This window comes from Squalius cephalus (assembly GCF_949319135.1).
Source record: "Squalius cephalus genome assembly, chromosome: 8".
Taxonomy (NCBI): Eukaryota; Metazoa; Chordata; class Actinopteri; order Cypriniformes; family Leuciscidae; genus Squalius; species Squalius cephalus.
In genome coordinates this window covers 30,090,659-30,106,682 of record NC_137129.1, presented here as the reverse complement: position 1 = coordinate 30,106,682, position 16,024 = coordinate 30,090,659, and the positions used below count along the sequence as shown (strand labels likewise).

The following is a 16,024-nucleotide window of genomic DNA, read 5'->3' as shown; positions in this document are numbered from 1 at the left end:
TTCTACTTTGAGTACTGGTCGTAATGGCCATTATGCAGTATGTACTGCGTAGTATGCAGTAGGCGTCGTTGGCGCCTTTTTTGGTTTAACCGCTAGAGGCGCTGTGGAGTCTTCAGTGATTCTGGGTAGCGGAGGCTAATTAGCATGTAACAATGGCTGCTGCGGGACCTACGACAAGTCAAGCCAGTTGCAGCTCTTCATTGAGCAGAAGAATGGACGGTGGACCGTGCTGTAAATTCTGGGAGAGCCCGGAAATAATCTCCCAGATGGAAACAGTTCGCAGTTGGATTGGAAAGCATTATAAAAAGGTTAGCGAGCTAGATAGCTGGAGGACCCCATATCCGAAGCTTTCTTTGATTTAATTGTTTTTTTGTTTTTTTTACAGACAGCTATGGTTGTCTTGCTCTTTTTGTCGCTTTCTGTTTCTAATTAACGTCTTATAATGACTCTTAAAATAATATTTTATGTGGCGGTATTTTGTCTTGTTTGTCTTATATAGTAACGTTACAGAAATGAAAAGCTAACTCGACAGAATACGTGATTGACAGGACAGAAGTCACAACCATCATCCTCTGTGCATTTTAGCAATAAAGTTATGGTTATATCCAGCTCCATAACTCCACCCTTTGATTCAGTATAAAAAACCAAAACAAACTGATTTGTAGTTTCAATATGACGCGATGTAAGTAAATGTTGATGTTAGCAACATGCTAGCAGCTTGAAGTTTGTGAGAACAGGTTTGTGGTCAAAAGGTGTTTGTTTACCTGACTTGACTGACACACCCCCTCTCAGTGCCATGCCATCCCTGCCCAATATCCACTGTAGGTAACACGCACCATGATGCTTCTGATGTTTTAAACTGTTAAAATGTATAAACCAGAACAGTGAGTAGCAAAGACCATTGTAGAGAAAGCAACACTCTTAAGGTTATAGGCCACTTTGCATTTGCTGTGCAGTTTTAAAAGTAAGACAACTTTACAGTATTTTGTTTTTTCCCCCCCTCTCAAGTATGTGCAGACTGATGCTCCCTCCAGCAAGTCTCTGTCTGGTCTGGTCATCCAACTGCTGCAATTTCAGGAAGACACATTTGGCCGGCGAGCGAATAACCCAAGCTTCACAAAACTCCCAGTGAGTTGCTGCTTTTTCACTTCTTTCTCTGGCAAGCCCATACATACGCACCTTTATTCCTGTAAATTTATGTATGTGTTTTTTCATCTGTAACTTGATTGACTGAGTCAAGGATCACACCCAGATCAGTCAAAGCATGACACCTAGATTTGCAGAATTATCAGTGATCCGTGTGAGTTTGTTTCAGCATTGTTTCTTTGTCCTCAGGCAAAGTGTTTTCAGGATCTGAGGCCTGGCAGTGCTCTCTGTCATATTCTGGGATCGGTTTACAAGTTTAAGACCGAACAGGGCTGGTTAGTATTAATGCAGAATGGTGCTGGATGGTATAATGGCGGAAGTGTGTACAATGTGTATGTAGAGATTCTAATGTACCATTTATTTGTATTTAAAGTGAAATCTTTGCATTTAATAGCATTTAATGTGAAATCTTTAGGTTTATGTCCATCAAGTCTATATATACTTTACCATTCAAAAGATTGTGGTCAGTGAGAGTTTTTAAGGTATTTTAAAGAAGTCTCTTGTGCTCACCAACACATTTACTTGCTTAAAAATAAAACGGTAATATTGTGAAATATTATTACATTTTAAAATAACTGTTTTCTATTTTAATGTATTTTAAAATCAAATTTAATCCTGTGACGGGCAAAGCTTAATTTTCAGCAGCCTTCACGGTTGTTGGTGTCACACGATCCTTCAGAAATCATTCTAATATGCTTATTTGGTGCTCAAGAAACATTTGTTTTTGTAATCAATGTTGAAAACAGTTGTGCTGCTTAATAGGTTTGTGCAAATTGTGATGCATTTTTTTCAGGATTCTTTGATGGTTAGAAAGTTCAAAAGAAAAGCATTTATTTAAATAATGTAAATGTCTTTACTGTCACTTTTGATCAATTTAGTGCATCCTTGCTGAATAAAAGTATTCATTTCTTAAAATAGAAAAAGTCGTACTTACCCCAAACTTTTGAGTGGTAGTGTATGTATGATTTAAAATATATTAGAATGATGATATAATAATTTTTTTACTTATGCTGTTCCATGACGTAAGATTTTGGTCATCATACCTCCCACTGCTAACTGTAAATGTAAACTGTGATTCATTATCTAATAAAATTTAGTGTCCGATAAATATTGTCAAATTTATCTCATCTTGTGTAATTTTTTTTTTTTTTTTTTTTTTTTTAATCAAAGGAGACGCTTTGATCTTCAGAATCCATCCAGAGTGGAACGCAATGTAGAGATGTTCGTCTGTGTGGAGAAAACTCTCATACAGGTATTTGAGCTTAGATTTTTTGCAAAGACGAGATCATAAGCAAATCTAAGTGTGGTACAGTATTTGACCTCTGTGTTTTGTTTTTGCTAGAATAACTTATTAAGGAGACCTGTGGTGTACCTGTCCCCTGATCTTGAACAGAAGCAAGCTCTTAAACTCAAAGACATTGTTGTGCGACACCAGGTCAGTGGAAAAACAAAGAAATTGAGAAATATAATCATTAACACAGATTGGTATTTAGAGTAATTTTGTAGTCAAGTATTCTTAACACACAAAAAAAAAACGATTAAAATCTAATAATAATGTGTAACATCTATGCCACATACTCAACTAGTTGCTTTATTGAGCATATTCCTAATATGCACATTGTTGATTACTGTATACACAATTTGTCTTGCCTTTTCAGGGCACAGTGACAGAGGAGAGATCACAAGCCACCCACCAGGTATACCCATCATCCTCCACAGCAGATGAAGGTGTGTATATTTATTTTGAGCATAGCTTTAGTTCTGGCAGGTCACGTCAGTCAAGCTCACATCAACTGACTCTCAGCTGATCCACGTCTACCTATACAAGGAATACGACACCTATCACAGCATCCCTATATAGGTCCATTCCGTATTATCAGCTTTATCGTCTTGCTCAGGAGCTAATTACCTTTCATCTGCTGCTCCTCTCGTCCACAGTCAGGACTTGGCTTTCTGATATTCCTCTTCGAGTCAGACTGTAATTTATCTTGATTTATGTCGTTACATGAAATTATTGTCATTAAGAACATTAAAGTGCCCCTATTATGCTATTTTAAAGGTTCCTCATTTTGTTGTGGAGGTCTTCTTCAACAGGTTTACATGCATCAAAGGTCAAAAAACACTTTCATTTTCTCACAATATACATTGCACATCACCACATTTTTCAATGATTCTCAACCGACTCGTCGGATGAATCAGTCTCTCTAAATCCCTCCTTTCTGCAAGCCTGCTCTGTTCTGATTGGTCAGATGGTCCAGTCTTTTGTGATTGGTCTAACGCTTACAGCGCCTGTCGGAAACAATCACCCATTACCATAACTGAACTTCAACTCTGGAGGCTTCCTCCAGAGTGTACACACTGTATAGACAGTAACGATGACGTTGATTTTACCATATCAATCCTAGCGCGAGTCCGATGATGAAACATTGGAAGAACTAGTTATTCAGTCCGAACCTTCATCGCAAGGACAACTTGAGCAGGATGTTTCTCAGTGATACACTACTCAGTTTGAGGTACATAATGAGATGTTGCAACTGTAATTCCTCACCATCAGCATCAACAAACTGATGTGTATATTTCGAATTTATTGCGGTGCACATGTGGAAGCCGAGCACTAACATGAATGACTGATGTAACATTAAAGTTTGCAAAATAAATCTTGCTCCATCCTTTATCTTTACTCAGAGTTGTAAGAACTACAGACAATCTGCATTAATAGACACAGTTTTAGGTAACAGTGGCCCACAGCTGCTTAGCAGAAGTATTTCAGTAAGACCGGTTAGCCGGAAACGTACACAATATAACACAAAACTACATATTTTGAACAACCGGTAGAAAATCTATACATCAATAATTAATCATACTTGCAGGTTGTGATTCTGAGGAGCAAGCTGGTCCAAATAAACTGGGTACTGACCCATCTTACTGACCCACGTTGAACTCCGAGATTTGAGAAGCAGTGATGTGTTTGATGGGCGGTCAAGTTGTTCGCAGCCGGACAACGTACAACATAGGCGGGCGTTATGCAAATGTCTTATCTAGTGACGTTTAATGGTAACACAGTGTGGTTCAAATAACAGACGACTTGTATAGGCGGTTCAGAATCGATTCTTTCTTCTGAGAGGTAATAACTTTTATTTATCGTGCACTTTCGACTTTACAACTTTGCAGAACGTTTACATTCACAAACAGATATATTACACACTGAATGAAAGGGAATATATGAAAAACCATAATCCAGAAAAGAACATTACTGCCAATCCAAACTGTATGCTACTTGTCAGTAATCTTTGATGATAATGGTCCTGACATAATTTGATCTTTCTGTCTGTGCAGGAAGGATGGATGTATATTTATTGGTTAAATGTGCAGCATCTTAGGGAGATATGAACAGTTTTACAGATACACCATGTATAACATTCACTGTTGGGCCTTTTCCAGAAGAGTGGCTTCGACCAGTGATGCGATTGGATCGGCATGTGATGGTACATTGGGGCATGTGTCCAGACAGGTAGAGAATACATCACACATTCGCACAAGTAATCTAAATGTGGAGATTAGAAAATGCTACAATTTGCTCTGTTACCCAATGATGATATATGTTTCATATTTTATTAGTTATGACTCACTTAAATCAGCAAATGAAATAGATGGTGAAGTGGAGGAACCTCCCAACCCAGACAGGTGCTTGAAGGTGAAAAAATTATTAATAAATTATTATTATAATAAAGGAATATAATTAATAAAAGTATTAATGCCTTGAGTTCCCATGATCCCCCACACTAATCTTTGCATGTCTTGTCTGTTGTTGGGTTCCAAAAATGATTAAAATTAGGGATCCACTGATAGAATTTTTTTTTGTTGCCAATACCGATTTTAACAAACAACTATTGGCCAATTCCGATATCAATTTGTCACTTGCTCAGTTATTTGAAGAAGTATTATGTCATTACTTTTGTCATTCAAATAGATTACTGTTTTCATTTAGTTCATTAGTGCAAAGTTCAAAAACACATGAATTAAAGGTGCAGTATGTATTATTGACAGCTTCAATGTCTGCAGTATGCTGTTTTCCTCCGATTGGCAAACCGGTGTATCGAAATACTATTGGGTAAATTGGTAGTGGGTGAGATCACACAGACCAAAAAAAAAGTAGACATTCTGACACGGAATGTAGATTTTAAAGTAGAATAACTGGCTTTAGCAGTGTTTTTTGAAGAAACAAGTATGTGAACATAATGGTATTTTTATGCTTTAGTCCAGACAAAAACAAAATACATACAGCACCTTTAAGGTATACTAGCCAGTTTATTGCTGCATCATCAAATCATTTTCATTGAACATGGATTGAATTCATTTAATATTCAACAGGCCAACAATATAAGAGAGGCACACATTAAAAAAAGAAAATGCAAATAAAAACATGACAAAATTCAGAGGTTATTTTTGCTATCAAATATTTCTTATTAACATCATTTTCTCATATTTGACTTATTATATAATCTTATATATTTTTTAATAAACAGAAAGACAACACAACTCTGTGCCTTCATGCACTTAATTAATAAACTATGGGTTTATATTCAGCCTTTTTTTGCTATAATAGCAGACATGCTAAAGGTTTTAAATTGATAAATAAATTTTAAAAAATGGATAAAAATCGGCAGCTGATACATTGGTGGATCTCTAATTAAAATATGAGATAAAATTAAGATGGGCTTTTATTTGTAATGGTAGGAAAGTGTGAATATTTTCTCGAACACCCTTTTCTTAGGTTCATGCCAGATGGATTCTTGACACTGACATATATAATGAGTGGATGAACGAGGAAGACTATGAGGTTGACGAGAATGGGATTAGTATGAGTTTCCGCAGGCGTATCTACCAAAGCACAGAGGTATGTTAATTTGTCTAATTTCATGCTAATTTTTTTAACTCTGTTAGATGTTTTGCAAAATTTATTTTAGTGTGTAGTTGCAGTTGGTTTGTAGTTTTGTCCTTTAGACTCTTTTATTTGTTTTCTCTTTCACAAGGAACAGAAACCTGTGAAAAAGCGGCGGCGCTCCCCCTCTCCACCATCCTCTGAGTCTAAGAAGAAGGGAGGAAAGAAAAGGTTAAAGAACATCTCTTACTTTGTAGTCACTGCTATGTCACATTTTTCGGTCACCTATGCGGGAAGTCAGGGAGCATTAGTGGCCAAATCACTAGCTTTTTTCACTAGTAACTTATTTATGTTGGTGTAACCCAGTAGCTCAGGGGTGTATAAGAGGCGTGGCCAACCAGAGGAGGTGGAGCCAGAGGAGGATCTCACTAAAGACATGGAGGATCCCACACCAGTCCCCAACATGGAGGAGGTCGTTCTGCCTAAAAATGGTAAGGTTCTTTTTTTTCTACTCTGTGCTTAGTGCTCATGTTGATGTCGGGAGTGTAACACATTTATTTCTCATTGGCTACAGTGAACCTGAAAAAAGACAGTGAAAACACTCCGGTTAAAGGAGGCATTATGGCTGATTTAGGTAAGTTTGTTTGTGAAATTCACTGTTCAGTGAAGCTGTTTGTATTCATGTGATTTCAGTAGTAACCTAGAATATCTATGTGTTCCTCTCAGATGACCAAGAAGAGGACCTGCTCTCTGGTATCAGAGTAAGTCAGTTTGTCATGGTTGCCTTCTGTCCAGTTTAACACAAAATCTACATCCAGCACCCAGTTACAGTCAAACTAGATCATCTACAGTCTTCAAATATGTGAGTTCTGACCTATTGTGTGTGTAGGATGAGGAAGAGCAAAGGGAGTTCGGCCGTGGGATGGAGGGGGAGGAGAGTGCCACAGAGCAAACGCATCACATCATTGTGCCCACCTATACCTCATGGTTCGACTACAACTGGTGAGGGTTTAACTGAACGTGTCCAGATTACACCAACTCAAATTCTCAGTTTTACATGGATATCAGAGCTGAGGCCTAGTGCTCTGCCCATACTCGGGCATTTACCATTCCTATACAGTTTTACATAGAGTAATAGATGATTTTTTTGTGTGTGTGTGTTAGTATTCATCATATAGAGAGACGAGCTCTGCCCGAGTTCTTCAATGTGAAAAATAAGTCCAAAACACCAGAAATGTAAGTCAGTGTGAATATGCATATATGCGCATACTATCTGCATCAGATTCACCATACTGAACTTAAAATAAACATGTTCATATTTTGTTTGTAGATATCTTGCATACCGCAACTTCATGATTGACACGTACCGGCTGAACCCTCAGGAGTATCTGACCTCGGCCTCCTGCAGACGAAACCTGACAGGAGATGTGTGTGCACTTATAAGGTGTGTGTATTCATTTGTATCTTTGACAGCGGTGCATAAATAATTTGCAATTCATTTATAAACTTGCTGATGTGCATTTTAGGGTTCATTCATTTTTGGAGCAGTGGGGGCTGATAAATTATCAGGTAGATGCAGAAAGTCGACCCCTCCCCATGGGCCCACCCCCAACGCCACACTTTAACGTTCTTACAGATTCACCGTCCGGACTCGTCCCACTACAACACAGACCCTTACAGGTATTGACAAACATGACATTTGTGCTTAAAGGGGGTTTTCACACTGGGCACGTTTGCCGCAGTACGAGTCAGAGTCTGAGTACGATTGTTCCTGCTGGCCCCCGAAGCGTTGGTCTGGTTTCACACTGATTTGATTCTATCGAACCCTGGTGCATTTGCCTTCTTCTTATGTCATCACAAACGTGCACGGCGCATGATAGATAGCACTCACTCTACACAATGACACTGCTCGCTTATATCCAAGGTGAATCATCATCATCATCATCATCATTGAATTAGTGATGTCATCCATCTGCTAAAACACATGCACAGGTTACTTTACTTCCTAAACAAGTGCACCCCCAAGTCTGAATTGCTTTCACATTCATGTAAATCGTGCCACAGTTCAATTGCAACCAAATTCAGACCACCTCCTTTGGGCTTCCGGGTCTGCTGTCAGCTTTCACATTACCAATTTTTCATGCAAACCGTGCCCCGTTTCAGACTAAACTGACTGTGTGAGAGCACCCTAAATCATCACCTCTTCGATTAAATGATCACCTCTTACATTCAGCCAGTCCTTGTCACAAAATAAATCCCAAAAGTGTTTTGACTCTACATTTTTCCAGTTATTACTTGTCTACGTACTGTATCTTACAAAGTGACATGAAATATATATTTCAGTTGAAAGCAATCAGTTGCCTAGGAAAATTATACAGTTTAATGGTCATTCTACAAAATGTTTAATAAATTTGATATATTGTTCATTTGTTGTGTGTTGAAAGGTTTCAGCCTCTCAGCATATGTTGCATTTCCCAGAGAAATTGAGAGAAAAACCATCTGACCTGCAGAATTTTGGTCTACGGATTGACATTTATACTAAGAAACATCCGAAGGTAAAAACAAAAACAATGTGTTTGCAACGTTCATGGTTTCAATTTAACAGTGCTTTACCGGAAATTTCTAGAATCCATTGATTGCATTAAGCTTTAGCATCTCAATACTGCATGCTTGCTTTTCTGTCTTATTTTTTTTCTTTTTCTTTCATCTTTTAGAGTAAAGGTGCAAATGCAGGGAGAGAATGGACAGAACAGGAAACACTCTTGCTTTTGGAGGTAAGCCATTCAAACAGTTTCCAATGTTTTTTTTATTTCAAGCAATTGCAAATGACACTAACACAACCTTAATAACAATTTTTTTTTTTTTTAAGAATCTATAATCCATCTACATTTCTATTATCCTTTCCACATTAAAATGTATCAAGCAAAATTAAAATGTAATCTATATGGATCTGTATATTTAATAGTAATTATATAATAATAATAATAATAATAATAATAATTTATTATTATCATTTTAATAATTGTCATAATATATAATAATGATTATCATATTATTGCTTAGCTAAATAACTTAATATGGGTACTAATACAAATGTTATGATATGTCAGGTTTAAAATGCAACACCCAAGTTGCGACCAAAATCACATACTTCCCTACTATATTGTATGGAAAAAACAGTATGTGACAGAAGTAGTATGTCCGAATTTACAGTTCTCATAAAAGAGTAGGCAAAAAGTATTCGGATGACCTACTGCTACCGGCGAGATTCTAAAGTGCGCATACAATGGACACTTGACTATCCCATGAGGCTACGGGAGCGGATTTGTGAATGACATTAGCTGCGTTTCCATTACCCTTTAAATTGCGCAAATTGAAAATACGCCCAATGGAAACGTGTCAATTTCGCAAAAACTCCCATATATCAGGAAAAAGTTTTTACGAGCGCATGATGCGGTTTTTCAGGCAATTCGAAAAAGGAATATTTTGCAAAACTGCAATGGAAACAGTTTTTTTGCATTTACAGGTTACCTGGCGTACGTAAAAGTTGATCATTCTTTAAAGATGACGCAGTATGTTTGGGGCTTTCCTTGCCAATAATGCTTGGATAACACGCCTACGTCTCCTTCGATTAAAAATAATGGCTAGTGTGGTAGTTGCCATGATTTTTGGAATGACTTATCGCGAGAGGAAAAAATTACGTTTTAGTCGCACAAACGAAATGGAAACACCGTCATTTCGCAATAGTTTATCGTCATTTAGAAAACATGGCAAAAGTTTTGCGCAAATCTTTAATGGAAACGCAGCTAGTGAAGCGACGCAGCTGATGCTGATAGGTCACATGATAAGGGCAACATGGTGAATGTAGTATATTCATTCTTTTTTTAGTGCTTGCAAAGTAAGTAGTACTTACTCGAGAGTATGTAATTTCGAACTCTGTTTTAAACCGAGTATAATGGGAGTATCTGCTTTCTGACGATTAAGAGGCCCATGGCCTGAAATAGGTTTTCATTATTTGTCATTTTTGAATGCTATATCTCTCTTCTCAGGCTTTGGAGATGTATAAAGATGACTGGAATAAGGTGTCGGAGCACGTGGGCAGCCGCACACAGGATGACTGTATTCTTCACTTCTTGCGGTTGCCCATAGAGGACCCGTACCTAGAGAACTCTGAAGCCTCAATGGGTCCTCTGGCCTATCAGCCTGTTCCCTTCAGCCAGTCAGGGAACCCTGTAATGAGCACTGTTGCTTTCCTTGCATCTGTGGTGGACCCTCGAGTGGCCTCCGCAGCTGCCAAGGCAGCTTTAGGTAAGAGTTTGTTTGTTTGTTTGTTAGTGTGTGTACTGATTTGAAGATATGTGTGGTGAGATAAAATACGTATGTAATGTTTTAACTGTCTTTCAGAGGAGTTCTCAAGAGCAAGAGAAGAGGCCCCGCCAGAGTTATTTACTGCCAGCTTTCACAAAGCACAGAGAGTTGGGCATAATTTAGATCCGGCCTTTATGCTCCAAACAGGCGGGATTGCAGGACTTGATGACAATTCAGAAAAGACTGGTATTTATCTCACTTGTTTATGCGTGTAATGTTTTTTTAAAGTGATGTGTGTAGTCACAACATCAAAACTCTTCCCCCGAATTCACATTTGAAATGCATGTTAAAACCAACTGTAAGTATCAAATTACCTGAGATGTACATTAACTTCCAGAAGTTTGGATCTATAAGATTTTTAAAGAAATTAATATTTTCATTTATCAAGAATGCATTAAAGTGATAGTAAAGGCATTTTATAATGTTACAAAAGATGTTTCAAGTAAACACTCTTCTTTTGAACTTCCTATTCATCCAAAAATCCTGAAAATTTTGATTTTCCACAAAAATAATGAGTGTTCAACATTGATAAAAATAAGAAATGTTTCTTGAGCACCAAATCGGCATATTAGAATGACATGTGGCACTGAAAACTGGAGTAATGGGTACTGTAAATTTGGCTAAATTACTTTTTGAAATATATTAGAATATTCAACATGAAAAAAATCGTACTGACTCCAAACTTTTAAAAGATTGTGTATGTTAAAACAAGAATCATTTTAGAGTCCTTGGAATGGTCGTACTTGAAACAGTCCAGGGGAGGGCAGTAAACGAAAGAATTTTCATAATGTTTAATGTCATTTTGTCATATCACCTTATATGACCTCTATACACCAAATATTATATAATAAAGATTATGATTAGCATTAGGAATATGACTAAAATATGGTTCTCTTTTTCTTTTGTTTAGACGGGAGTGGTATAGAAACAATGAACACTGAATATGATCAGCATGAAAAGGTATGAGAAGTTTCTTCAGATACAAATAATCATCCATTCTGCTGTTTTATAGTCTTGCTTTACAAATCTTAAAAAGGAAAATATGATTGTCACTGTGCATGTATTTTCTGTTGTAGCTTGAGGGTGACAGCATCTTGGGAGAGGGAGCGCGTGTGAAGAACGAGGAGAAAGAAGAGAGTGAAGGAGAGAGAGGAGAGGAGAGCACAGCAGGTCAGAGCATAACTGATGCTAAACAGATTTCAGTATGCATAGTATGCAAATTTTCTGTATTTATGTGATGTTATCTAACATTTCTCCCTAACATTCCCCCATAGATTTGTATAACAATCTAGATGCCAACTATATTTGGAATCACAAACATAGTAAAAACAAAGTAAACCTGTAGCTTTTAATATTCACAAAGCATGTTAGAAGTGCTTTGTGGGGTCAATAAGATTTTTTGAAAGTTTTTGTGAAATATTACATATATTTTAATATTTCTATTTTAATATTTTTTAAAATGTAATTTATTCCTGTGATGGCAAAGCTGAATTTTTTGCAGCCATTACTCTAGTTTTCACATGTCACATGATAATTCAGAAATCATTTTGGTGCTCAAGAAGCATTCTTCTTCTTCTTCTTCTTATTATTATTATTATTATTAATGTTGAAAACAATGTTTTAATATTTAATATATTTGTGGAAACAGTGGTACGTTTTTTTCTAGGATACCTTGATTAAAAAAAAAGTTTTAAAAAATGCATTTATATAAAGTAGAAATCTTTTTTTAACAATGTTAATGCATTTACTGTCTAACTTGCTAAATAAACATATTAATTTCCTAAAAAATAAACAAATCTAATTAACCACAAACTTTTGAACAGTAGTGTAAATGCATGCTTTTGGTCCCATTTACCCGTGTCATCTTTGCTTGTTTCTTCTTACAAAGTTTATTACTTTCTAGACAACTAGTGAAAAAAAAATCATGTAGTCCCTACTGTAGGTAGTGTTATTGTGTATGATTTCTGGATTTCTTTATATTTCATACTGTTTGTATGTCTTTCCAGAGGAGAGTTTTGACATGTGCCTCACCCAAGGGGATGGGGAGGAGATGAAGAGGAGGGTGGAGCTTGAGCTGGTGGAGGTCAACATCGCAACAGCTGCTGCTTCAGCACTGGCCTCTGCAGCTACCAAAGCAAAGGTGAATGTCAAACCTCATTGCATGTGACCCCTAAAGAACCACGATCATTAACAGAGACCAAAAAAGTGATTCATCTGAACTCACTCTTTTTCTTCCTCTTCTGTCCCTCTAGCACTTGGCTGCAGTAGAAGAGAGGAAGATCAAATCTCTGGTGGCTCTGCTGGTTGAGACTCAGATGAAAAAGTTGGAGATCAAACTGAGACACTTTGAAGAGCTAGAGACCATTATGGATCGAGAAAAGGAGGCTGTGAGTCAGTGTGCCTCATTCAAACAAGATCTGGCATCTCTTTAAGTCTTCAGGAAACGTTTGAGAGGACACTAGTTTCTCTCTTAATGCACTGTTTTTCGACCTGCGTCTTAATTGCTATTAATTTATTTTTGGAAGTTATTTGTGCTAAATAATGCATTCATAATTTTCATTAATCTCCTAAAGCAGGGGTGGGGAACGTTGATCCTGGAGGGCCATTGTCCTGCAGAGTTTAGCTCCAACCCTGAATAAAACATTTGGCTGCCTGCAACTTCAGTAATCCTGAAGACATTGATTAGCTTCAGGTGTGTTTGATTAGGGTTGGAGCTAAACTCTGCAGGACAATGGCCCTCCAGGATCAACGTTCCCCACCCCTGTCCTAAAGGGATAGTTCACCCAAAAGAGAAAATCACCCTCATGTTGTTCCAAACCTTCCAAAGATCTTCTTGACTGCCAACAGCATTTTTACCGTAGACATTTCAGGATGTTTAAACTCAATGTGATATCTGTATGTTGTAGCTGGAGCAGCAAAGACAACAGTTGTTGTCAGAGAGGCAGAACTTCCACCTGGAGCAGGTGAAATATGCCGAGCTGAAGGCACGACAGACCGTGGAACCTCAGCAGCAAGCTGGAGCCACACAGAACAGCAGTACTGCATACAACCCTCTTCACCAAGGTACACCCTTAGGCCCAAAGTGTACTTCGGTTTTTACGCGTATGCGAGGGTCTGCATGCAGTGCGCGTGATGCAAATTTCATCACCAGAATAGTACACGCGTCACCCGTTTTTTGTAACCGCACGTACTTTGTATGCACATGCGCATTGAATTTGGTTTGGACTAATCAGTTGTTCCACAAAGTAGCTACTAGGGGTGGGCGATATGACCAAAATCTTATATCACGATATGAGTCATTTTATTTCACAATAATGATATACATCATGATATAGTTATTTTTGCTTTAAATAAGGTAATGATATAAAAAAAAATTTGATCATTGAAATTTGAAAAAACTCTTAAGCTTCCTGAAGACAAGTAAACTGTCATTAAGAAAGAGCAAAGAAAACAAACTACAATAGAACAAAGACATAAATGAAATAGACCTACCTGAAAAACTTCAAGCACTAGAAATACTACATAAATATCCAATAAATTATTGCGTTTTCTCTCTCAACTGTTAATGTTAACTTATGGCATAAATGACTGTTTAGTTGCAAATACATGGTCACTTGTTTGTTTATTGGTGTCTAGATCATGTGTATTTAACCTTCAAGGTAAGCCCAATTAGGCAGCATTCAGTGAAAAGACGTGAAACTCACCGAGTGGTCAGGGGTGTTCACTGATATGCTCACACAAAAATCGCTGCAAAAGATGCTTTCCAACAGGTTTTATCGTAGTTTTTGTCCAAGTTTTTTTTGTGTGTGTGTTTGACAAAAACTGCGATAAAACCTGTTGGAAAGCATCTTTTGCAGCGATTTTTGTGTGAGCATATCAGTGAACACCCCTGACCACTCGGTGAGTTTCACGTCTTTGTAAACGAAAGTTTAATGCGTTTTTTGGAAGGATTGTTCCAGTGCCCATAGGCTGCCATTCTGTTGGTGGGGGGGAGAAGCGAAAGAAACCTAAAATTCTCGGGACAGCAGCATGTGTCCAAATTTTAATCTTAACCGTTCTATTTCATCAGAAACGATCTGTAAATGGGGCTTTAAGTGTAAAATACCGAACTTGTCCTTTAATAATATTGTGTTTTTTGCATCCCTCTCAGGACGTCCGGTGGGCAGTGCTGGTGCTGGACAGATGATGGGTGCTCGCCAGCCTGGAGCTCCCAATGGCATGTGTGAGTAACATGCCACAACTCAAATTCTAATCAACACTGACACAGTGTTCGAAAAGTTTCATTTTCTCTCCAACCCAGACCAAACTCCACCGTCCTCACAGGCTGATGGGGCCGCACCCATGTAATGTCCATTAACGGATAGTTAGATCTTCACCGCCTTGAAACCCAAACTCACAAGATCACATGAAGGACACGGTCACATCATGTACAAGTTACCAACATTCACCTCTACAATAGCACTTATTCTGTGTATATTTAATATTTTTTAAGCATTGATTCTGGCATTTAAGGATATGATTTGAGACTTTTCATTGTCATATCTGTCTGTACTTAATGTTTGTAGATCTGTTTTTGTATTGCCACCAAGCACTAAAACATTTGTGGCTGAATAAATCTTTTATATGAAGTTATAATTTTTTTGTGAGTTCATCTATTGAAGAGTTTACTTCAGAAGATTTTCTGATACTTTTATGTTTTAAATTTGGCGGCTTATTCTCTGCTACATTTAAAACATTTAATTTGATATTTGTGATAAAAGTATCTCGCAATTTTGCGGCAATGAACTGTTGTCAACTATGAAGAAAACTGAGCTGCACCATTCCTTGATCTGTTTCAGATGTATTTTTGCTGCTTTAAATTTTTAAAAGATAAAAAATTTCCATATATATGAGAGTGAAGGGAATGGGAGCTGTGGAGCTCATAAATGAGATGCAAGGGGAGATTTTCAGAGAAAAACATTAGCTGCTTTATTTCCATTCATGTATTTTTTCTGTTTCACTGAAGAAAGAATTACATGCTTGGAACAACATAAGGGTGAGTACATTTATTTATTTATTTATTTATTTTTACAAATTGTTTTTGATATTGAAAATCTGAAGTACTAAAACTGAAATATAATAAATCTACATAAATATGAAAAAAAATAATGAAATGAAATAAATGTTAAAAATCTTAATACCATATTTCTATATAAATAATACTAAAATTACACTGGTAAGAAAGTAATTTTGATCCATTTCATATTCGACCAAGAATACAGATGCTACATTTTTTTTTAATAATGTAGAAGCTAGGTTGCTGTTAAGTGTCCCTCCTTTCAGCACATATAAACAAACTGCTTATGTGTGGACTGGCGTCTATGGGTGACCCAATTTCAGATGCTTTGTTCGTGGTACCCGCTTGCATCATTTTTTGTATCTCAATCCAAGCTGCATAACTGAAATTATTTATAATTAAACGGTCTCTGTATCATATTTATATTTTCAAAGTGAATCTCTTTGCATTTGAGGACAGTAAATGATCGATATTTACTCCTGAGTTGATTGACTTTTGCAGTGATTCTATCAGACATCATACAATTGGGTGTGTCTCAATCAGCTCCCTAGTTCAGTAATCAGGGCACTGTG

General features: G+C 37.2%; 1 protein-coding gene across 4 annotated transcripts; it reads left to right on the top strand.

Annotated features, from left to right (window-relative positions):
• Positions 1–92: 92 nt before the first annotated feature.
• Positions 93–15,030, top strand: smarcc1b (SWI/SNF related BAF chromatin remodeling complex subunit C1b). Of its 4 annotated transcripts, none has more exons than XM_079877911.1 (28): positions 93–308; positions 1,009–1,128; positions 1,336–1,421; positions 2,317–2,398; positions 2,489–2,581; positions 2,805–2,874; positions 4,588–4,657; positions 4,765–4,840; positions 5,921–6,043; positions 6,186–6,259; positions 6,398–6,519; positions 6,603–6,662; positions 6,755–6,789; positions 6,918–7,030; positions 7,193–7,264; positions 7,359–7,472; positions 7,555–7,708; positions 8,473–8,583; positions 8,743–8,802; positions 10,078–10,336; positions 10,433–10,582; positions 11,307–11,356; positions 11,473–11,566; positions 12,403–12,536; positions 12,649–12,783; positions 13,303–13,459; positions 14,547–14,618; positions 14,697–15,030. In XM_079877911.1, the coding sequence occupies exons 1-28, from the start codon at positions 153–155 to the stop codon at positions 14,741–14,743; spliced, it is 2,889 nt and encodes a 962-aa protein (XP_079734037.1). In that variant the 5' UTR covers positions 93–152; the 3' UTR covers positions 14,744–15,030. The 4 variants fall into 4 exon arrangements, with proteins under 4 accessions (XP_079734037.1, XP_079734036.1, XP_079734035.1 ...); XM_079877910.1 differs by having other exon boundaries at positions 6,395–6,519; XM_079877909.1 differs by having other exon boundaries at positions 6,180–6,259.
• Positions 15,031–16,024: the final 994 nt, after the last annotated feature.

Bases quoted from the DNA above. Each gene is read 5' to 3' on its own strand.
- smarcc1b (XM_079877908.1), top strand. From the start codon at position 153: ATGGCTGCTGCGGGACCTACGACAAGTCAAGCCAGTTGCAGCTCTTCA. The intron at 7,265-7,358 runs GTAAGTCAGTGT...TTTTGTTTGTAG, and splicing joins AAGTCCAAAACACCAGAAAT to ATATCTTGCATACCGCAACT. The intron at 13,460-14,546 runs GTACACCCTTAG...CATCCCTCTCAG, and splicing joins ATACAACCCTCTTCACCAAG to GACGTCCGGTGGGCAGTGCT.